Consider the following 25,664-nt stretch of genomic DNA (forward strand, 5'->3'; position numbering starts at 1 on the left):
AGAACCAATCAAGGGTGTTATAACACGATCTACCAAATTATGATGGCGTTCTTAAAACGTTCGAAGATATGACTTCAGCTTAACCATTCGGAACCCTAGATGAAAGAACTTCTTCGTAAGCAGGTACCCTCTATCAAGGAAATCATAATAGAAACGAAAGGTAAGCTAATCATATAAACAGGCTATAAATACTTTAAATATACGCGTGCTGATAGAATCTTGCTGCATAGAAATGAAAAGTTCTTAACTGGATAACCCATATAATATCTTTTGTCGTAAATTTTAGTCCCCAACTGACCCTCATTGTCATGTTCTAGATGTAAGTCATGGCATAAAACAGACCTGTTTGTATCTGTTTTAATATTTCTTATTGCAAGTTCAAAAAGACAGGTTTTTCTTATTAATAGTGTTTTAAAATATACTAACCTTTCCAAATATTATGGGTATTGCCATCACAAAAGACATAAGCCAAATGGCCACAATGACTACCCTTGTGTGATTCATAGTACAAATATATCTGGCTTTTAACGGGAACAATATCGCAAGAAACCTACAATGAATGAAGAACTAATTAGTTTGTTACTCGTTAATGGGTAAAATGTTGCTAGAACATAAAATATAGTCGTTTGTCAGTGTTTTAATGTAAGTAATATTACCGGCAAGTCTGAATAAGAAATCCGTTAGTTAGTCAATGTGTGACTTAACTGTCCTTTAATAACAAGTTATGTCTAGTAACGCTAATTGTTACTGACAAAATAAACCCTTAACTAAAAAAAAGTAATATAAATTAGAAAAGAAATGTATCATTGATTTACAAATGTAACATAAGCATACAACATTCAGTGCGTGTAAATTGGTTCTCCATGAAGACAAAAGATCCTTACAAGAGCAGTCGAGGGGGGTTAGAAAGTTCCAAAGTAATAACAAGCTAATGTAGAGACTCACAATGTTTTATAAATATTTTTAATAAACCGGTCATTAATCCCCTACAAAACTTGTCATTACTCTTACGTAATACCTTATCATTTTCAAAACAACAACTGATGACCGGAGTTGAGATTTTAACTTTTTGCTCAAACGTCCTAAGCTCATTTTTTAATTTCCGCTCAAATGTCCTAAATTTGCAGCGCTCAAGTATCCTATGCTTTGGCGCTCTTAAAAATAATTCGCTTTTAGCAGCCAGTATGTTTTTTAGTTGTCAAAATAAGCTTAACAAACATTGGCGATGTCATATTTATTTGCAAGTGAATAATTCGACCCTCATCCGTATTCATGAGAACTTCAATCTAACCCCTAATGGCAATGAGATTTGGATTACTCACGAATTTCGCGTGGTCGGATATTTTAAGGAACAGAATGTTAACATTGAAAGTGAAACAAAGGTAAATCATTTGACCGGAAACATTCTTATATAGGTGATTACCATATATTATAAATCAATAAAATGATATTAAACAGACCTAGAAAATCCAATTTTACGAGTTCACTATCTATCTATATATGTATATGTTAATGTTTACAAACAAGTCTAAATTGTGTTCTAGCTTATATGATCATTTAGTTTGTCCATTTGATAGTTATTAGTTGGCGTCTAGACTAAAAAAACACTAAATGGTACATATTATTGAGACCATGCCCTTTAAATTGTTTATTTTAGACTTTTTATTATTTGGATAAATGCTTTACATTGTTATAAATCAAATATGAGACTTGGAGTCAAATCGGTGAACATGAATTTGACAGCTAGTGTCCCTTTAACACTATGTCTCCTTTCCAATTAAAAAAATGGCTGCATCAATTGATGTAGGTTTGTTATTTGTATATAATATACGTTTCAAATCAAGTTGCATATTTCCGCTCAGGCAGTGAAATAGACAAATACCATAAAGTATTGTAAGTACTAGTCGTGGGATAGGAATGTGTTCCATTCACAGGAATGTTAAAAACATCCGTTCCATGCAATATAATTGTAGCTATTAAAACCTCCTGTGAGTTAAACACTGATGGTAAAGCATGTTGATTTCTACAGGTTTTATCAATAGACAGTTTTACCATACCACAGATACTAATCACCATTAAATGCTTTATGTGTCAAGTGAAAATTTCAAATAAATCAGAAGAAAATCTAACATGTGCTTGATTATAACTGTTTTAATGCAAATTATCAGTTATTTCACGTGTAGTACAGGATAGTGTACTTATTTTTATTGTTGGGTGACCACTGTGATCACAGCAGAACGGATATAACTGATGTGATTTACGTAATGAAATGAACTTATTAGCACGTTAGGTATTGGATTTATATTACACCAAACTATTTCCAATGTTTAATTTTGTACGTTCAGTCGGATGATCAAATACTTCGTCTTATTAAAGGAACATCTAATGATTTTGGTAATTCACTGATAAAAGCTGAAACTATGTTATAAAAATTAATTGGGTTCTTTGCATAAATGCAAAATAAAAAATTACACTAAAGTGTCATACTTGTTAGAAAATTGAACATAAACATCTATTCATTCGAATTCGTTCTTTAGATTTTATCTAATACATATGATCGCCAATAAATATTCGAATTCTTTTGTTCAGGATACGATTGATAATGTTTGCAAACAGCATATAATGAAATATAATCTAATTGTGCTGTTAGAAAGTTTACAATTAAGCAGTACAAAGAATACTTAGTCTTACCTATGTGGCTTAAAAATAGGAGATTGCTAAAACCCTATATTTCTGTTCATAAATATGCATTATATGCATTTTGGTTTGTTTATTAAGACCAAAGAGGAAAATATTTTGTTTTAGTTTCATGATTCCAACTGTCTTCAATACACGAGTAAGAGCGAATCCAAAGACAATGAATTAATCTGCTGCAGCCAATATCGAGTGGGATAAGAATATTTGTAATTTCAATTTCAAATTGGTAATATTTCAACAGATATTTTTATCCTTGTTTATTAACGTTTGAAGTTAACGGTTTATCGAATGTAGATTGCAACTCCTACAAACATGATACTTTCTGAAGGATTACGCAGCTTTTTTTTATGCATCTGATTGAAGAAACAAAACAGAAACTATTTTTTGCCATTTTGTATTTTGAGAGTGAAATATGAAGTTTCATGCTACAATATGTTACATTATACAAAGTTAAACAACCACAACATGATGGTTTTGTAAATGTGACCATCTTAGCTAATATTTGATCCGTTATGGCATTTTGGTACATTTTGGGGCTAACATTTAATTCTGTCTGGAGACGTATATATCTGTCATAAATTTAGAGAATCTTTTATGCATTAATAATGAAACACAAATACAAGTATTCCCTTCTTCAGTATATTGTACATTGTGCATCATATTATCGTATTTAAACAAATACCAATAATACCATAATACTAAATCATCTCCAATTATATTACCTTCCATGATGATCAACGATGTGATATTACATATTCGAGTGGCATTTGTCGCTAGCATTAATAGCCTGGCAAATATTTTTTTACATACACATATTGAACTTATAATTTACAAAGTGTTATTTTTTAATAATTTGTCCACAGTGTAACAAGTTGAAATAATTATTCGATTTTCGATTACTTCAGATGATTATTAAAAAGTTTTTTGTATGTGTATCTTCGTGAAAAAACCCAGTATGACCTTACTCAATCAATAAGTAAAAGCGGTCCCTGCAAGTAATATTTTACCTATGTATCCACATTCTAAATTTATCATAAACTTGCTTGTTCCCGTAATCATTACACTGAAAGGAAAATTTTTCCAAAGATTAAGGTCATACCTCCATATAAGTTATCAGAAGATGTGGTATGAGTGCCAGTGAGACAACTCTCCATCCAATTCACAATTTATAAAAGCAATTCTTTATAGGACAAAGTACGGTCTTCAATCCGGAACATTGGCTCACACCGAAAAAGCAAGCTATAAAGGGTCTACACGCTACTAGTGTAAAACATTAACCTGGAAATGTCATGGCGGATTAATATATAAATTTGTTACCTCTCAATACTCATCACTGTTAATGTCATCACAGAACAGATCATGGACACATTTTGTATATAGGCCACAAAGGTGCAAAGAAAGTCGCCCATTTTCCATGTGTAGGAGTACAATCCTGCAGCCTATAATAAAACATATCGACACATTAGAGACTCAAGATATATATCATTGAACAATAAACTAATTAGAAAAGTTAACACAACCCGTCTAGACAACTGTTTGGGTCGTTAATTAGTACATTTATATTACTAGTATACATAACGTCATTTGATTGATATTCTATGCAACCAACATATCTTTTTTGTACATTTCCCTAGTGAGTCTAGTTAAAGCAGCCTAACTCGCCAGGATAACTACATAGATATTAAAAGATGTGGTATGAGTGTCAATGAGACAACTCTCCATCCAAGTCACAATTAAACCATTATAGGTCAAAGTTCGGTTTTCAACATGAAAGCTTTGATCACACCGAACAGCAAGCTATAAAGGGCCCCACAATTACTAGTGTCAACATCGGATTCCTGACTTATAACAGAATCAAACAATCGCAATGGTTTAATGGTACAAATCCTTCGCCCTGACCTGAAACAATAGTGTAACATTACAACCTAGAAAGACCCACTATTAAATATTAATTGAAATTGCTAAACTCAATCAAGACATATAAACACAAGTAATGAAATTAACGGTACCAATTTTCTTGCACCAGATGCGCATTTCGACAATACATGTCTCTTCAGTGATGCTTGTGGTCAAAATATTTGAAAATCCAAAGCTTATATAAAAGATGAAGAGCTGTAATAAAAAAGGTCCAAAAGATATAGCCAAATTCGTGAAAGGAATCAGAACTTTGCATGAGGGAGATACATTCCTTAATTTAAAATATTTTATAATATTTTGTAGTGAACATACACTTAACGAATAAGTTTGATCTATGATACAATCATGACAATGTAAATACAAAATCAATAAAACAAAGTGAGGGATGAATAATTAAAGTAGCAGTATTATGCCGCTGTGAAATGTGTAACAATTTCAGAAAACAACAATAAGCTTGAACAATTATTAGCCATTTATAGTACTGTTATACTCAGGTAAATCAAAATAATAACATGATTACATTTAGCAGGTCAAGCTTTTTATTACTTACAATGCCGTATGGATTTTCTCATGTTTGAAGGCCGATCAATTACTTATAGACGCTTAATGTCATGTTGTTTTGATGCGACTGTCATACAAGTGAGAGGTTTATCTAGCTATAAAACCAGGTTCAATCCACCATTTTCTACATTAGAAAATGCCGGTACCAAGTCAGGAATATGACAGCTTTTATCCATTCGTTTGATGTGTTTGGACTTTTGATTTTGCCTTTTGATTTTTGATTTTCCTTTTTGAATTTTCCTCGGAGTTCAGTATTTTTGTGTTTTGACTTTTTGTAAGGTCCCTGACGTGCTGAGCTGACGTATTGTTTTCTCATGGTAACAATCCCACACCTTCTCAATTTTATATAATTCCACCTAGCTGCATGTGTTCGTTTTGGATGTCAATAGAAAATTAAATATGTCTGGTTTAAGTTTAAGCTTGCATGTGAATAAGACTTATTGTATTATAATATACATACATTAAGATATAATCAAGATATTTGAATAAAACATGCATTCGGCAGTAATGCATTTTTTTAATTCGATTTTATAATTATGACAAGAAAATGAGAAAAAGTAAATTATTGTCTTAAATAAAGAAAAGCTTAACTTGTATAGTACTTAAGAATAAATTACTACTATCAAAACTGTGTAACAATATATTACTGATAATGAAGTTTTATGTTGTTAAAGTATGTTTTGCGTATTCAGCGGTACCGCCTACATTGCTTAATGTTTGATTAAACACTTTACCCATAGACAGTCAATTATTTTTCCAGAATCACTCAGATACCTGCTAACTATACATTTCGACAGAAAATTTGAGTATTTCTTAATTATTAATTATAAAACAAGATTTGGATAAAATGATTACACACAATAATAGCTTTAACATGATCTTACAACATACGGATTTCTTCCTTTGAAACACCAATAACGTGTAATTACTTTGGATAGGCACTGACTTTCCCCCTTCAATTCATTTGATAACGATTACCGATCTTTAATAATATAGGTAAGACAAGGTGGACAGATTAAATCTTCTTCTCTGATCATACAATGCACGAAAGAAAAAAAACTTATTAAATCATTTTATCAGATTTAACATTAGCAGTTCCACTTTGAGCTTTCTTTAATTGTTTTCAAATTGATATAAAAAATGAATAACAAAACTACCAAACTACAAGGTAAATTCGAAAGGGGGATCCATAAACACTGAAAAAATCAAACTTGAGACTTTAAAATCAGATAACGGAACAAATGAAAAAAATCAGTCACCCTCAGGACTCAGTATTTTTTTTTTATATTTTCCCATGTTTCTAATATGAACTCAGTTTTATTTATATTTATTATCATAGCGACAATCAGAGTTGTATGAGTTTCATAATAAAACTTGCTATTGCAAAGAAACTCTTTATCAGGTTTTCAAATCGACAATTTTTTTCATTAAATATTTATAACATATACTATGCAATAATTGCAAATTGAATTTGGACAATATTACAACGTAAAAGATCGTAATGATTTGTAGGTCAAGGTTGAAGGTAAATTACAAGAAGTGTTAGTTTCCTTACCTACAATATGGACAATAAACATTTGTTTGCTATAATTTTGACACAAAAGTTACAATAGATAGTGAACTATTTGCCAGAACTATTCTTCAAAAGATGCAATCCTAAAATAAAAGATTTTGTTTTTATCGTTTAGCCTGTATACATATGTTTTTTACCGACTTATTTTTAGTAGTTTACACATAACTAACTACATGTAAGATCAATAGCAAAATGTAGGAAAAAAACACCACATAGGTATAATAAGTCATTCTTGTGATTCGATAAAGCTTAAAATGGTCTTTTCTTAATGTATTATATATATATAAGTTGAAATGAATTACTTATGGAGTTGTAGTATTATCTATTGTGTTCGTAATAAAATTGCAATTTAGGATCACTGACCTCTAGATGATAACTGTATGGTCCGTGCAAGTTTTTGCTACTAATTTTCACTAATTAACATTGACTTGCTCCGTTATATTTGTCAGTAATTTATTTGTTGTTGGCCTGATTTGCAGTCAAAATCAACCGAAACGAGGAAAGTTTAATATAACAGATAGAATCAATGATAACTTGATATGTTTCTATCCCTCTTCAATTGTTTTTATTGGTAAAATAAATAATCTTTGTACCACTGATGTATCAGGGAAACTGCTCTAAAGTAATTTTTCTACTAATTCTGAATATTACATTTCAACCTTATTACAAACAACAACTTAACGGTTTAGATTTTCGAGAAAAGAAGAAGGTTTAAATAATAAGAACGGTCATTAAGTTAATAGAATTCCCCTTTTTACGTTCGTTCTTGACATCATCCAAAATTAATTTCTCTGGCTGTGTAAGATTTTGTTACAAAGTAAAATACGAAGGCATCGTCATGAATTCTTCTTATGCCAACACATAAAATAGTCTAGGCTCGGATCCAAAAGTTAATTACTACCTTAGCATGGGATTATTCAGTTCCTCATTCATTCATTAAATCATGGAAACAGCATCATTTTCAATACGAAGTCTAGATAAAAAAACATTTTAATTGGTTATCAAAGGTACCAGGATTATAATTTTGTACGCCAGACGCGCGTTTCGTCTACATAAGACTCATCAGTGGCGCTCATATCAAAATATTTATAAAGCCAAACAAATACAAAGTTGAAGAGCATTGATGATCCAAAATTCCAAAAAGTTGTGCTAAATACGGCTGGGGTAATCTATGCCTGGGATAAGAAAAAACTTAGTTTTTCGAAAAATTCAAAACAGCCATTTTTTTCTGATGAAATCATTTTGAGAGACGAGGTATTGCAGTAGAAGTATCTAGGCATATCATGTATTGACCAAGTCCTCCATACACGATAAAGAAATACTTCATAAGTGGGATGAATTTTTCAAGCCAATATATTTATCAATTTGTTATGTAAACCAATACTATAAGATTATAAAGACATCCATGTGCTTGTACCAAGAGTTTAGATACTTCAATTGCAGTAAAATGAAAAGAATAGGACCATTGTGCATGTACATGATAGTTATCAAATAAATATTAAAAACAAATTGTCTTTAATTATTGAAACTAGTCTTATATCATATCAGCATGTGACTTAATAGGGTGTATCTTGATTCCAACTTACAATATTTTATGTTGGAATGCCAAGATGTAGTTGATAAGTTGATTAGCAACAGCTCCAGGTGTATTAACAAGACAAGACTACCATTACAGAAACCTGACACTTGCTTAACTCTAACTAAACATCAGACGTGCCTTGTTTATGTGATAAGAAATAGTTTATACCCATAGATCTAAAAGATAATAGAACTGCAACTGGTGCAGTTTTAATAATTTAAAAAAAGAATCATAGATAATTTTTTTACCCTGCAACACGTTGACGTGCCTGTTCCAAGTTAGAGATCTAGTTAATCTCTCTTAAAGTTATTCAAAAGTTTTGTTGACAGATTTTGTTAGTCTCTTCTGTTAATCTAATTTACAATTTGTATGGACAGATCTTTTAAATTTATTCTTGATTTTCGGTGACATAACCTGTTAACTTTTAGAACGCAGCAATGTAACTATTATGTAATGTTTTTATTTATGTATCATTGGGTTCGCTTTACAACATGTTACCAGTACTTTTTATAGCAAATGATTGTCAAAGAAAATATACTATTTGTAAAATAAACTAATCATAGATACCAGGATTGAAATTGTGTGGTTGCGCCAGACGCGCGTTTTGTCTACAAAAGACTCATCAGTAACGCTGGAATAAAAGATATTTAAAACTGTTTGGTGCAGTGTTCTTTTTTTAATTTAGAATGTTTAACATTTGTTGGACTGATTTTTTTATAACTTTTAGTTCCTTCCAGTTTCTGATACGGAATTTTAGAAATGGAATTACAAAATGCGCTTTTTAAACTTTAAAAGTTATATCAGGATTTTGGTATCCCCAGTTTAACCTTTCGTACGTCTGACTCTTTTATGCTATATAGTAGGTGGCATTTTGACATCTCTAAAAAAAAATAATGTAATAAAGTGAATTACACGTTTGTGATGTAGTTTTACGAAAAATTCTTCTGACCAAACCAGAGAATAGTTACATTAAAAAGATTATGAGTTTAAAACAAGTTAACAAAGGCCTGAATCATGGAACAGCTAAAACCATCAATGGTTTAACTTTACCTGTATTAACTGAAAGCTTATCTTTACATCAAGGTCATTCCAAGTGTGACGTAAAAACGGATTGAAGGGTTGATTTTTTCTGAAAGTTCAAAAAGCTTCTATTCCAAGAGAAAATGTTGCAGTCATCAAGGCTTTGTGACAAAACCTAGAAAGTTTGTCGATGAGGAACAAACGTTCAATGTTACATTCAAAAGTGTTTAAGATTCAAGTGAAAGCAAGAGCAATCAAATACAACAACTTTGATTATTTTTTAGTGTTTATATCAATTCAAAGTTATTTTTCCAGATCCTTCTGAAGCCCTGTTAGAAACATCTTAGTTACAACATATCTTCTAAACACCATGACCCGCAATCAGACATGGTTATTACCAAATTCCGGAATTTGTAACTATATTTATACCATTAAAATGTAACAATTTACTTTAAACAAAAAATTATATCTCTGTCAAGACCATGTCAGTTTATACTAAGCGTGAAAATCCAAGAGGAATTAACAGTTTTTTTTTTTTTTTTTTTTTTATTTGAATTGAACAATTGTTTCTTGTTTGTCTACAAACAAGATGAAGTTTTGTTGCTATAGAATTAGTATCATTAGAAACTTTACTTTGTGTCATAACAGTTAATATATGTGATGCCATACACTCACGGTGGGTATGGTTGTCCTGCGAGAGAACGTACTGTGCTGGTGATTCGGTCCTGACGGGTGCTGGTGATCAATGAAAAAATGTAAACAAAGACGAAAATGATGATTTTTGACGTTTTCACTAATAAAAAATGGAAGAAAACAGTTGAGTTTTTTTTCAATTTTGTTTCTTATGGGTTCATATATAAACAATTGAAAAGTTGACACTCTGAACTGTTTCAGTAAGCGTAACACAAAATGCTCATTTTCAGAAAATCTCGAACTGAAAAAATAAAACAAAAATGCTCATTGAGTCCGCTTTCTATGTCGCAATCCACACGACAAAACTATTTTGTAAAAAACATTGCAGTTTATGAAAATTTAGCATTTTCTCAATGTACTCATGTCCTGATACTGTGCTGGTGGGTCCTGTCATTGTGCTGGTGGGTCCTGATACGGTGCTGGTGATTTTGGATTAGAAGTTGGTCATATTTGAAACAAATGTTACAAAATCAATAAAATTGGGCAGCTAATTGTTGTCAATAGGATCTATTACTCCTATTTAGCTCTTGTGCATCCATTTGGCTGTTTAATATGTGTTTTCAAATGATCGTAACTTGTATAACATAATTACATAAAAGGGCAACATCTTTCGTCCAATATCAGAGAACAATATATAGTATCTAAAATAAGAATAGTTTTATTAAGATATTAAATGCCCCTAACATTGATGCCTCAACAATGAGCAAAGCCCATGCCGCATAGACATGTTTGTCAGCGCTCTAGTTTTTACCCTCACAGTTTCCATTCACCTTCCATTCATGATAATTAAATTGAACTGTAAAACATTTCTTGGTACCTTCTTAATTCCTTTATAGGTCTTATGTAAACATAATTATGACAATAACTGTTGTAGGCACAATATTCACTGCACACTTTTAAAGTTCTGCTTCATCAAACATTAAAATGTGAACTTAAGTTTTGAGACTTTTATTCATAAAAGTATTTGAATATAGTAAAGTAGGACACATTGTTCACTTCCTCCCCCTTAATTGTGGTCTCTAGGTTATCTCGTCTTCATTCTCTGATATACTCTAGTCTGCCCTTTCATAAAATAGTGATTTGTTTTAGTGTTCTATCGAACTTTCGAAAAAAAACCTGATAACCGTTCAGACAAAAAAGTTATGTTGAAAAAATCTTACAGATACAGCAAATGATTCTAAATGGCTATAAGATACATTTTTCTTTTAAATACAACTTTTTAATCCTACGGGAAACTATCCCAAGCTTAAAACTTTTACTGCAACCTCGCTCTTACTTATCCCCCCCCCCCCCCTTCCCAAAAAAAAATACCACAAACAAACAAACCCGCAATATTATCGTCATTCTTATAGTCAGCACTCAATTGTTCACATAAAAATGTGATTTAAGCTGCTAAAGACATATGATTCAAACGCTCAGAAAGTTCTTTGTTCTATATTTTTTCTCTCCATTTTTATGCAAAACGGTAACCTTTTACATTTTTATTTAATGGATTATTGTTAAAGGTATTACGATGACGTATGGTTATTAACACATACTTCCTTTGGTTTCTTAAGGAAACTTGTCCATTGACAACAAACATACCACATCATCTACTTTATATAAGTATTGTATAAATTACAACGTATTTTGGTGATCTTGCAAAATGATCGTAATCCCGAAAATCGTAAACATATTTTCTTATCTTAAAAGGGGACAAGAAGGGTTCCATTAACAGGCCAATAAATAAGATTACAGTTAATTTAAAAAAAAAAAAAAAAATAGGGGTATTTTTTCTTGCATAATAACAGTAAACGGATTCAAAACAATATCAATTTCAAGAAAGCAGGCAACAGTTAATTAGTCAATAACAGTACAGCATCAATGATCTTGAATATATGCCACTTTTAACTAAAATATAAAGGCACAGAACCAGGACATCGGAGCACAGAACCAGGACCGTTTTTCTTATCACCAGCACCGCGTCAGGACAATTCCGTTAAACGAACTTGCACGACTTTTGCAATATAATAATGTTGTAATATACTTTGCATGGTACTTGTGACGCATCAGAGAAAGATTAAGCAACAAAACAGTCGTTTTATTGCCGTTCTGATACAATGTAAACAAACCCACCAGCACAGAATCAGGACCCACCAGCACCCGTCAGGACCGAATCACCAGCACAGTACGTTCTCTCGCAGGACAACCATACCCACCGTGACACTGTTCAAAATAAAACAGTAAACAAAACCCATCCACATAACAGCTATTAAAACGCATCGACATGAAAAAGACAATAACAATCAAAACCAAGGAGTAAACAAAGACTCACAAAACCAAAGGACATTTACATCAACAGTTATAAATAATAAATAAGAAACAACCCGAACTCCATTAAAACCGGGAGTGAAATCAGGTGCTCCGGAAGGGTAAGCATTTCCTGCACCGTATACGGCAGACGTCGTGTAATTTCGTTGTTAAGTTCGGTAATGAACAGTTTCGACAAAGAATAAAATGTATAATATTAAAGCATCAACACCTTCCATTTTAAAACAGTAATTGGGATCATCAAATTATCATTTTGAATGAGTAAAAACATCTTAAATGCTTTAAAAAAAAGTTTCATATATTGTAAGAATATCTGGTTTGGTTTGTCATATCTTTTATTGTTTGTATGTTGTATCATGTCAATCGTGTTTTGGCACCATACTTTTCTTGAATACGTAGGAAAAAAAGCATAGACAAAATTTACGAATTATGAAAGTACAATTATAACCATAATTCTAAACTGAAATCTACATATTATCTAATGTGATTTGGTTTCAGCGTGACTGATATATTTGGAATTCGTTTAATGTATCCTCTGAGAACATAAACTCTATAGGTAAGCTGGATTTAAAGAGAGTAAATTGATATTATGAATAACACAATTCACAATAGACGTATTATAAGCTAGAAATAGTTTTGTATATTCCTCATAAATAGAAATTCTCATTGTCTTTAAACAGTTATGTAACTTCAACACATGCTGACATATGAACATTACTTGTTTTATAAAACTCAGAACTATAAAAAAAAAAAGAGGCGAAATATACTAAAGGGATATTCAAACTCATAAGACGAAAATAAACTGACAATGCCGTGATTAAATAAAGAACGCGAACAAAACACAAACAACAGTACACAAAACACAACATAGAAAACTAAAGACTGGGCTACACGATTCCAACTAAAAACTGGTTGTTCAGGTGCTTTTAAGAAAATGAGAATCGTAGATACAAATTTCCTGTTGAAGAATGTGAAAATTATTACTTTAAAAATACCGACTCTCTAATAGAGAACATTTTGTTGACTTTTATGATTGATTTTTCAACAGAAAGTAGGTAATCTAATGGGAACTTATGGTGCACCCTACTGAACAACTTGATATTGTAAACTTATTAAGTAGAATAATTACAGAACCTCTTAATTGAGATAAAGAAAAAGTATTTTATAATCTTACTTTCATTTATATTGATGATCTACTATCACTCAATAACACACATGTCAGCTAGTGCTCTACAGTACCACAGTAAACTTGAGAGTAAGAATAGTACAGTAAAAAGAAGGTTTGCGCCATATTTTTAGCTTTTTTCCAACTTTAATGACACAAATGTTCGACAACAAACTATATTTTATGATAAACGTAAATATTTTAACTTTCTAAAAGTATGCTTCCCATTTCTTATCAAAAACATAATCTCTGCCCATCGTATGCCGTTTACATATCATGATTAATAACAAACACTTTAAAGACATCGTTTACAGGGATATGAACTTCACAAAACAAAACAAAAACTGCTCCTAAAACTCATCATAGGAGCAGGGATAAATATTTTGTACCTCAAACGAGTGTTTCGTAAACAAAAGACTCATTAATGACAATGGAAACAAATTAAAGGTCAAATAAAGTACGAATTTGAAGAGCATTTAGGACCTGAGGTTCCGAATGATAATATCCAGAGTTATGAGTAGTAAGGACTGAAATCGACACTACATATAAGGTTAACAGTAAAGATAACAAACTGATGGTCGATATAATGTGCAAGTGTCTCAAATTACTAGACATGTCTTTGGGTTTTACATATTTGGATACCAGAATAGTCGAATGCGATGAACTAGCATTCTTACCGATTATGTCTTATTTCCGATTACGAACTTTTGATTGCGTATTGATTCAGATGGCAGTTGCATGTCATGAGACGTTTACCTTGTCAACGAGCATTGCCACTCTCCTTCGGTACTGTGTGCAATTCTCTAATTCAGTCCGCTACCTTGATTTGTATAGTCTCAAATGATTTATGAGACTTGAAAATCTCTTAAATGATTTATGAGACTTGAAAATCTCTTAACTGATTTATGAGATTTGATAATCTCTAAACTTATTTATGAGATTTGAAAATCTCTATACAGATTTATGAGATTTGATAATCTCTAAACTTATTTATGAGATTTGAAAATCTCTATACATAAATCCAGATGTCGGTTACTACTAAGTTAGAATGTCAAATTAGAATAAAAAAGTGTATTTACAAATAAACTGAGCTCGAAGGTAAATTCACAATCAACATTCAAGAAGGGAAAATAAATGCCATATTCCTGTATATTCAAGTAAAGACGTAGGTAAACATTTTAGCAAATAAAGAAATATGAAGTCAATTAACGTACTTATATCTTTTTTAACGCTTAATTAGTATCCATTAGAACAAGTTTGATACAAATTGATGTTTAATTGGTGAATTCGAGAAGACTCAGACCTTTTATCGAGTAAAACATATTGATTTGTGATATTTTCGAAAGTTTTCAATCACAAATGAAGTACTTTTAGTATTCATCTGTCATACAAAGTTAAACTAACAGACTGAAATACATGTAAATAACTTATTTCTCTTCCATTTTTTGTCAATGAAATTGTTGTGTTAGAAATTATAAATGGTCATTTCTTAAGACATCATGTCTTGTAGTATGAAACATGTATTTTTCAGTATTAAAGCCTTATTGAACCAAAGAGGAAGAAGAATTTCCGTTTGCTTTACTTTCAGAGAGTACGAAATTACCAAATTAACTAATTCATAAAATTATACTTCTGAAGATTATTTTCGACTATGCGTTAGTGAAAAAGTAATTTTAGGATAATATGCATACCGAAATTACATCAAAATATTTCATAAAAATATTTTTTCTAAAAATAAAGTTAATTATTATAGACGTTGAAATCGTTCTTTAGATGTCTCGTTAGATATTTCTTTGCTAAGTAATTTTAGTGTACAAAGAGGTTTATGTGAAAGTGTTATAATTTTGTTGAATACAAGAACTTAGCTTAAACTTTTTTTTTTTTGGTTTTATTATACGATGTCCTTTTTCAGTTTGGGATTCATGAAATAATAAAAGATTATCAAAGGAAATCTGACAAATGATTTGATGATAATATTGTTAAAAACCAAAAAATACACACCTTTGACTGTGATACTTTACAATCTTAGTAAAGATTTAAAGATTTATTGATAATGACCCTAGTGCGAATTAAATGCAGATAAAATATGTCTTATTTTTGCTTATTCACAAAGCTTTGATAAAGGTCAAAGAAATTATTCAGAGAAGTATATTATAACCTCATCTAAACTTTTTTAAATTTTCAGCTTGTAATAGTCATTATCAAAATCGAGGTAGTCTAGATTTGAATGATTTCATGATAGAAAGAGTCTAATATATTGTGGCACTAACATAAATATTGTAAGAGGGGAGGGTACAATGTGACCGATTTCACTATTTGTTGAAAAGTATACCAAACAAAATCGTGGTAGAAAGAGAATGACATATTATATAGCTAATCAACCTAAAATTAAGCTTAGAAAATTCTGATTGGTTGAGAAGGACAATCTGATAAATATCGCATATCTTATTTAGAAGAGAAAAATCAGACCTTAAACATACCCTGTTTGATATTTTCTCTGTTTTCACTCATTAAATGTAATCAATCACTGTATTAACGATTAAATGATACATAATATACACCGCTCTTGTCCTTAATCTATTTGTATAGATATTTTGTTAATTATGATATTTGATTCCGAAGGGGATTTGAGACACCCCGAAACGCTAAATTAATTTTTCGGACTGGGATATCTGGAATATATCTAAAGGCATTAGATTCAGTCTAATTCTGATAATCATATGATACATAATAAGATTTGAGAATTTTATCAATATTGACTGATACTCGTTTTACGGCAGATGATAAATGTTATCTCTAAAACATCATTGTAGCTCAATAGTTTATTAACAAGTCTAAAAACTCGAAAACAAGATTGACTACTACAACTATTTAATTGATTATACAAACACGAATCCCGACTGGCAATGTTAATAATTTATCGAAGCACATATATTAGTAAATACCAACAGGATTTAAGAAATATCAGTTAAAGTTAAAAGAAAGCAAAAAAAGGAACGAATTTCCTTACCTAGATTTCACATCCAAATAAAAGATGGAAGATTTTTTTCTGTTGTCCTATTAGAAAAGAAAACTGAATACATGCCTACATCTATTTGTGTGAATTAAGCTAAAAAGTTTCAAAATGATTTATGTTGTGTTTAATTCGTGCAACTGTTCTTTGTCATAAAATTATCAAGCAGTTCGAATTATAGAAAAAAATCCCCTAAAGAATGTCATATTTCAATTACAAAAAGATGCTGGACCATATTAATTTGTTCACGTTATGCTGCAACATGCTGAAAATTCACCATTCGATCTTTTTTACTCAATTTTGTAATGAAAAATCCGAAAAAAAAAAGATCGCTAAAGCACTTTCTTCTGTTCCTTCTCAATTTAACTGAAGCCCTTAAAGAGGTTTTTCTAGCTATAAAACCAGGTTTAATCAACCAATTTCTACATAGGAAATGACTGTACCAAGTCAGGAATATGACAGTTGTTATCCATTCGACTGATGTGTTAACGCTTTTGGTTTTGCCTTTTGATTACGGATTTTTCGTTTTGAAATTTCCTAGTAGTTCGGTATTTTTATTATTTTACTTTTTAGAACAAAAAGGAAATCATTACGAGTTTAAACATGCGTTTCTATTGCGAGCTTGTCATTACGCAAACCGTAATTTAAAAATTTGTGTATGCTAGTTGCAGATACTAGTTTTCTTATGACGAAAAATTCGTGATGAAAAACCAAATAACATAACATGTACTAGTAATAAAGAGTTCTTCTGAAATTGTATAACACATTTCAAATTCCGACAATAGACGATAAATTTTATTTTACACTTTAAATCATAACTTAAATTTAAGCAACATGAACACTCTACCAACTCCATGGTTACCTATTCTTCCTAAACTAGTGAAACACGTCAAGTAATACTTTCGCTACAATCCGTTTCAAAAAATATTTGGTGATTGTGACACAAAGTAAATGTATCAGATTTGTATATTTCTTTTATCAAACCTTTAAACAAAACTTACAAACCATTTAACTTGGCCGTCTATGAAAACTTCAAATAACACAAGAAAAACTAGTTTTCTCTGGACAAACACTAAAAGATCAAACTGTTACATATAGAAACAAATCAAATATTAAAAACAACCTAATACCAAAAATACGACATGATCAGTTATTACATATTTACATTACATTTTTTACAAATGGGTTTGTTTCATTAATAACATTACTTTTAAGATATTTGAAAATGACAAAGAATAAGGATAAGTAGACATGAAAACTTCTTTAGAAGATTTTAAATTCTAGTTGTACACATACAAATTTGGAAAGTGTTAAAGAGATATCGATCGAACAGCACAGTTATAGCGTTACTGGAAATGATTTTTCACTAGCGAATGTTTTTCCTCTTTAAGATTTAATAGAATTTATATATATATATATTTATATATATGTAGCTTTTGCGACTTAACTTGATCAAACTCTTTGATCAAAACATCCCACAACTCTTATGACCAATGATATTGAATGCAAAATGTCTAGATATTTTTGTTTAAATTGACAATTAATTTTCTTAATCAATTTCCGTAACCACATTTACTTTTATTGAAAACATCCCATTCGTAAAAACGTTTAGGGGATCATTCAGTTGGCCATTTCCCATTAAGCCAACATTAATATTGATTCTTACGATTTGTAAAAGAATTCAAACGCTATGTATTAGATGGTTCAAAGGACAATACAATGTCAAAATAGTTTCATTAAACACTTTAACTTATAACGCGTTTTACTTTGAAGCTTTGAAAATGTAAGAAAGAAAAACGGAAGAAAAAACAACCACGCAGATGATAAAGTTTTATTTTATCTTAGTTGTTTTTCACTTACGTCATCAACACGCCTTTCATGAGATAAAAAGGTCTGTATACTTCGGACAAACTCTTTCTGTGTTATTTAGAGTAAGAGAGGTATCATGACCACTTAATTGTGTTTGTTTCACTGATTTAGTCAATATATGTATGGAAAATTTTGTTTGAATTAAGAAGGACGTATCATATTCAATCTTTTTATCACTTTAACACATATCTTTAAAACCGCTTTAGCATTTTAGCTAAAATATTGCTTATGAAAACAATATTTATGAATTAATAAACTAATAAAAAGATACAAATAGATAAAAAGGTAAATAAATAAATGAAAGGATAGATAAAGATAATTGATAAGATAAAAAAGATAACTCCAAGAGGCCAACACAAACTCTAATTCTTAGAAGAACCGACAACACTGTTATACCACTGTCCCAGGTTAGGGGAAGGGTTGGGATCCCGCTAACATTTTTAGCCCCGCCACATCATTTGTGTATGTGCCTGTCCCAAGTCAGGAGCCTTTAATTGAGTGGTTGTCGTTTGTTTATGTGTTACATATTTTTTTTTCGTTCATGTTTTTACATAAATAAGGTCGTTAGTTTTCTCGCTTGAATTGTTTTACATTGTCTTATCGGGGCCTTTTATAGCTGACTATATGCGGTATGGGCTTTGCTCATTGTTGAAGGCCGTGCGGTGACCTATAGTTGATAATGTTTGTGTCATTTTGGTCTTTTGTGGATAGTTGTCTGATTGGCAATTTTACCACATCTTCTTTTTTATATAACAGATAGCATAACCAACAGATTAATAGACAACCTGTATAATCCATACAAAATCTGTCATTTTGTCACAACCTGTAGCTTGAGAAAATGCATGGTGACCTATCATTTTTATAATATTTTTGAATATGTATAAATAGATACTACATTTTGGCAAAGTATGAACAAATTCTATCATTTTTATTTTAGACTCCCATACCACCTTAAGTTTGTGGAAAATTACTTAACGAACTTTTTCAAAATAGGTGACCATTTTTACACTTATTTCGATTATTTTGTCCTGTACAAATTTAGGAAAATGTGTATTGTTATATTATAGTTTGTTTCTGTGTGTGTTTTATTCTAATGCTGTGTTCTGTTGTGTCGTATTTTTCCGCTTATATTTGATGTGTTTCACTCAGTTTTAGTTTGTAACACGGATTTGTTTTTTTTTTCTCAGCCGATTTATGAATTTAGAACAGTTGTATTCTACTGATGCCTTTATTCAGCCAAATAATCGCACTTTGATCGATTAATACCGTGTTTGTGTATAAAAAGTCTATGACCCTACTTTAGTTTTGATCATTAGCACGAAAATGTATGTTTCATCGCCATAAAAAGGTTTTTGTTTATCTTTAACTTGTTTTATTTTAAAAAAAAATCGGTATTTTTTATTCTTTCTATACAAATTTACATTTAGTTTGAAAGAAATTTTTTCCATCATTTTTTAGAACAAAAATAAGTAACAAATGTATTTTTTATTATATAATATAATATTTTAAGTTATAGTTCGATGTTCAAAAGTTTTAAAGAACAGCTGTATTCTACTGATGCCTTTATTCAGCCAAAAGTTTACTAGTTTATGTGACATGGACGATTTACTTTGCCTTGACCCTTTACCTTAGATTCACGAATTATATCTTTTCTCATGATTTTGGACGCAGATACGTTACGACTAAGGTAATCATGTTTTATTCTTTTGCATGGGTTTGTAAAAAATGATTTTGAGATAAGACAATCAGACAAAACAGTGTTTATATTTTTGGTTTTAATGTCTCTATCAGTAATACTTATTTTTATCTGTGTCTTGCTCAGTTAATTCTGTCGAAAATGCAGTTTTCAACAATTTATACTCATGTTCATATAATCAGATTTGACGCTGTCTGTACTTGAATCTAAAACATGCAGTCACAAAATTGTCAAGATTACTAAAAACTCCAATGCATGAGTACAGCATCGACAATTTTAATTTGATACATTTTCTGGCGTTTCTCCTACATGTAGCAATGCACTAATTATATATAAAAAGATGTGTTATGAGTTCCAAGGAGACATCTCTCAATCCAAGTCACAACATCAAGCTTTAAATGCCCTTAAAATTACTAAAAAAACATTTAAACGGGAATACAAACGATATAATTATTACCTTTTATGATTTCCCTATAATTTCAATATGTCAATAATTGCTTAACGAAACATTTCGAATTAGATTAAAGATTGTCATTTTGATTATTAGTGGCAAAGACATATCAAATGTTGCTACTATATGTTTTAAACGATTTCTCAAGCAAAATATCACCATAACATATAATGGTAAGAATTGACTGAAGATATGGTTACCCCTGGACTTCTCATATCTGGCAATAAAACCGTTACTAAAGTAAGGCGTCCCTTTTTAATTTTTTATGCGGGATGTATATAAAGTATACAATCATGTCGGGTCGTTAAGGGACATTTAAAGCCGATACCTGATGCCTCGTATTAAGAAGGTTAATGCCATGCTCTGTCAATGTGAATGAACTCTTTCAATAGTCTTCTTACTGTGGCTTGTAAGGCAATGTTTCAGTTCCTATTTATTATCCCCTTTTTTTCTAGTGGCATTCTAAATTTAACAACGTTCATCCTTGATGAACCTATATCCTGTATATCTTTTATATTAATTGTTTATCAGTATTTCAGATTACAAATAATGTTAAAGACATTTTTTGGATGGAGAAGGGAGGTATTAATTTTATATGATTTCTGAAAACGTTTGTAAGACAGTTACTTACTTAATCTGCCGCTTGACTTTCAGTTTTGTAAAGAATGTACTTTGTATTCATTTCGCATTATTTATTAACAAAATGAATGTTTTGTTTAAAAACGTTCTCAATTGCAGTTTTCAGTACTTTGATACGTTTATAAGTTGCTAAAAAAAATGCATGATTACGACGATAAAACTTTGAGGTGAGGAATTGAGTTTATGTTTCACACAAGCAACCTGTTTTTTTTTTAAATACATTAACATTAAATTTTATAAAAGAAATTAAAAAAATAGATTGTTTCGCCTTCTCTCTGATCAGTTCTATTTGAAAAAGAACAACAACAAAAAACAATATCACGGAGTAGGTCCAATGAGGCCTTAAAATATAGCAGTTTTACAAAATTGTTAAAATGTAAACTGTTAGTTATTTATTCTAAAGTAGAATACTTTTGTTACTTTAAAATGGGCTGTTTTTCACAATACAATGCCCTTATATCGGGTCATTAAATCATGCTAAATACTGAAATCTTCACAATTTTAGCATTTCAGTTAAATTTTAGACGGTTTCCGTCTTCAATTGAAGTGGCTGCTTTTGTGTTCATTCTTAACATTTAAATGTAATTTGTATTTGATGATATTACATAGTATATGTAAAGGTTGGGGATGAACACGGATGCATCCACTTTCATTTTTTGGCAAAAACCATCTGAAAACTGTCATTTTATGGCATATTTGATAAATTTGTCATATTTAAGCTTGAATTTGAGCGTCTACAATTACTAAATTAATAAAAAAAAAAAACTTTTACATAAACTAAATGAATCGAAAGAAATAGACACTTATAAATGTTCAAAAAGTGTCCAAAATCTTTTTCAGGTGATCTTGAAATTTGAGGCAAAAATCGGCCCTTACCTGCTCCTTTAGCTATTGAAATGATGTTGATAATAATATGACATTTAATTTTTCAGAAGTTTTCAATTATTTTTTTACCTTACAACTTTAGAACTAGACAAGTAGTTCGTCTCATGTCATTAAACAAAAGCAAAACACATGTCAACCCAGGGTACAGGTGTTTGAACAGTGCATTATATTCGTCTTGCAGAAACACCAAGATGACATGAAAGATGTCAATCTCATAATGTGTCTTATAAATTTTATGCTCAGATTATCAAAATTCTATTTAGCTGTAAAGAACCTGAAGAATGACGCATATCTCAAGTTTCAGTGATTGCGGATTTTAAAAATGTTATTTTTGTTATTTTGCTATTATGTTTGTTTGTTATTTGTTTTATTGTGAATTTATGTTATTTTTTATTGTTTTCTACGTGTCGGTCCCTCGTTTACCTTTACTAATATACCTGTAATCACAAAATCAACTTACCTTGACAGGGACACATACTAGCACCAGTAACAGATCAGCACAAGCCAAACTTAAAAGGAACCAGTTGGTAATACTTCTCATCCGAGGAAAGTTAGCGATGGCGAAAACAACCAGCAGGTTTCCAATGAGACCAACAAGTCCAGTTATAACATAGAATGTAACTACAGGTATAAACTCCTTCAATGGTAAGTGGCTTATTGCCTCTTCATAATCATAAGTGTAATTATAGAACGTATAGTTATAATAATCATAGTCTTCGTAGTTGTCCATGGTGCCAAGTCTTCTGAAGTCTCTTAGTATGTGTTACATAATATATACTTGTTCCCTCATTATAAATCTGTCAATCCTAGAACTCCCGGTAAGATCACATTAGAATTTAATATCTACTTTTAAGTTTGTTTCGAGACATCGAATTCATTATCACTTATCTTGACAGAGCATGTATGTACTGTTTATTTTTTTTCTCAAAATTGAATTGACAGAAAGTAGCATTCAGAGTTTAGATAAGATTTCCAGAAGTAGTAAAACTTGCAAACACAGAGCAGCTTTGTTACATCAAGGCCGACCCCTACAGCGATGTCATCAGTGAGGTCACATCACCGCCCCTGACAGCTCGTTAACATCCAGTTTCCACTACTGTTCTAGCTTATCGTGTGACAATCATTTCTCTGATAAGCTAATGTACGTGAAAGCATATCGACCGTTCGCCAATAGTACGGCTTCTGTACAGTACAGAAATATATATTGTTTGTAAATCGTAATTATTATCTGCAAAAAATAGGTGGAGAAATATTCTGTTATAGATTTTTGATATAAAGATGAATTATAACTTATTTTTCTGCTAATCTTGATGTCGTCATTCTGATATTTCTGTTGATAAAGATAATAAAATTTTGAATTTTAAATTATATCCGTTGTGTGTTCCTCCTTTCTTGAGAATATTCTGACTTTTATCATAATTTTCGATATAAATCATAGGAGGTTCTTAGTATTTTTGTAATAATTCCACGTGCTACCCTAGTGATAACAATCTTTTATCTTTCAGCGACAGATTGTTTATTTAAACTATGATTCAATTATTTCTCTGTCTTTCATTTTCGTCAGAGTGTAATTATTTATTTAAACATCTTTTTTTGTTGTTAGATTATCAATTTGTGTTACTTTTATTTTACTTGAATAAAATTATTATTCTAAGTTTCTTCAGTTACTAAACAGTTATATGGCATATACGCTAAGCCAGATCGGCTTTCATTTTTATGTGTTCTAAAGTTATTCATTTGAAAATAATTTGTCAACACTACATAGTGATTAAAATGCAAACTGAGTTGCAGTGATTTTTTTCTTTCAATTTCAATGACTTTTTAAAAGATGGTATGTAGATAAATGCCTGGTGCATATTTCTGTGCTAGCGACACGTGCTCGTTAGGTACGCTCGAGCTGAGTTCTATATAGATAATACATACTGCGACGTCTTCATGTATCTATAAAAACAACACTTGCTTATTAGGTACATTTGAGCTGAGGACTATTTGGTTAATGTTTCTATACAAAAACGTCAGTACGCTCCAAATGAGCACTATATATATAATGAATTCTGCGACATCTCCGTGTATATCTGACAACGATATACGCGTATTAAATACATTCAATCTCAGTACAATATGGGTAATGCTTAATGCGACGTCTCCGATTATATTTCAGAACGACATTATGTACCTTCAATTTGTGTACTATATAGGTAACTCATACAGCGAAGTCTCCGTGTATATTTTAAGAAGTATTTTCCTATTTCATTCAAATGAGATATCCTTTTGAGTTCTATACAAACTACCGGTTGAGAAGTAAAGACCTAACAACAGTTGCTATAATCATGCAATAGTTTGACCAAACGTTTTTTGGAAATCTTCGTGTTTTAAAATACACGAAATCAGAATCAAGATAAAGTTATTAAACTTCTTGTCCCATAATAGTTTTATTTTTGTATATTGTGTATAGTTTGGGATGTTTGTACATTCCTATTTTATCTCTCTCCCCCAAACAACATAGAAGATTTTGTTTTTGCATGATTTTTGTTCGGAAAGACCCAGACTTTCCAAGATGTTTGAAACTTAAGCCACAACCACCTCTTACGAGGTTGTGATGAAGAGACAATCAATTCTTATTTGAACCATTGGGGAATAACTGCTTTCAATATATGAAATTAAAGGCCCAATTTTGTTCAAGGTTTTACTTTAGTTCAAATGGTTGTAAACACACGAAAAATTCCAGTTCATTGTCCGCAGTTAATTGCAATTACACATTTTCTTGTTTTTGTATGTTTTATGGGTGGGTCTTATGAAGACAAAGCGCGCGTATGGTGAATTATATTGTAGGCCTGGTACCCTTGATAACAGTTAGCATGTCGAAATGTCCTATTGTAATGTTTATTTGTGTATTTCTCTGTCCGTAATGTGCTTGCATTTATTTGTACTGTAGTCTTGTCATGCAATGTTATCATTTTAATGTTATATTTTACCATGCTATAAAAGCGAGAGGTTTAGACTGCCACAAAAACAGGTTCATCCAACTATTTATTTTTATTAAAATGTCCTGTACCAAGTCAGGAAAATGACAATTGTTATCTTATAGTTCGTTTCTTTGTATGTTGCATTGTCGTTTGTTTTTGTTGCACTTCAGTGTTTTTCTGTTGTTCCGTTGTTTTACTTTTTAGTTGATGTGTTTACCTCAGTATTAGTTTATAACCCGGATTTGTTTTCTCTCTATCGATTTCGAACAGCGGTATAATACTGTTGCCTTTATTTATGTATTGATATGATTTAAAGGGTGTATTACAAATAAATTTACGCGCGGTTTATTACGATATTTGAAAGGTGACTTTGCAATAAAAATGTTGCAAAAAGCAATCCATTACATTGAAAGCATCATCAACAGAGTATAGTCTGCCTCACCCTATTATAGGATATGATATTGGAATCATATGTTTGATAACAAGAAGATAATGATTTTAAAGTTTGTTAAACGAAGCTGCAATTCAAATTATACACGTGAAAACAAATTCAAAATGCAGAAAACAAACTTATAAGCCATCTTTACATGATAACCTTATCATTTGATAGATTATCAGGTGGACTTTTTA

At 30.8% G+C, this 25,664-nt stretch overlaps 1 protein-coding gene across 1 annotated transcript in view; it reads right to left on the reverse strand.

The window, feature by feature from the left end:
- LOC134696587 (G-protein coupled receptor 54-like) overlaps window positions 1–23,235 on the reverse strand; it is a 29,561-nt gene extending 6,326 nt beyond the window's left edge. Inside the window, exons 1-3 of the mRNA XM_063558450.1 lie at window positions 22,529–23,235; window positions 4,015–4,136; window positions 427–550 (exon numbers count right to left, since the gene is read on the reverse strand). Coding sequence (XP_063414520.1) covers window positions 427–550; window positions 4,015–4,136; window positions 22,529–22,798 — 516 coding nt within the window. The 5' untranslated portion in view covers window positions 22,799–23,235. The remainder of the gene's footprint in view (window positions 1–426; window positions 551–4,014; window positions 4,137–22,528) is intronic.
- Window positions 23,236–25,664: the final 2,429 nt, after the last annotated feature.

The sequence above is a fragment of the Mytilus trossulus genome, chromosome 1 (assembly GCF_036588685.1).
Source record: "Mytilus trossulus isolate FHL-02 chromosome 1, PNRI_Mtr1.1.1.hap1, whole genome shotgun sequence".
Taxonomy (NCBI): Eukaryota; Metazoa; Mollusca; class Bivalvia; order Mytilida; family Mytilidae; genus Mytilus; species Mytilus trossulus.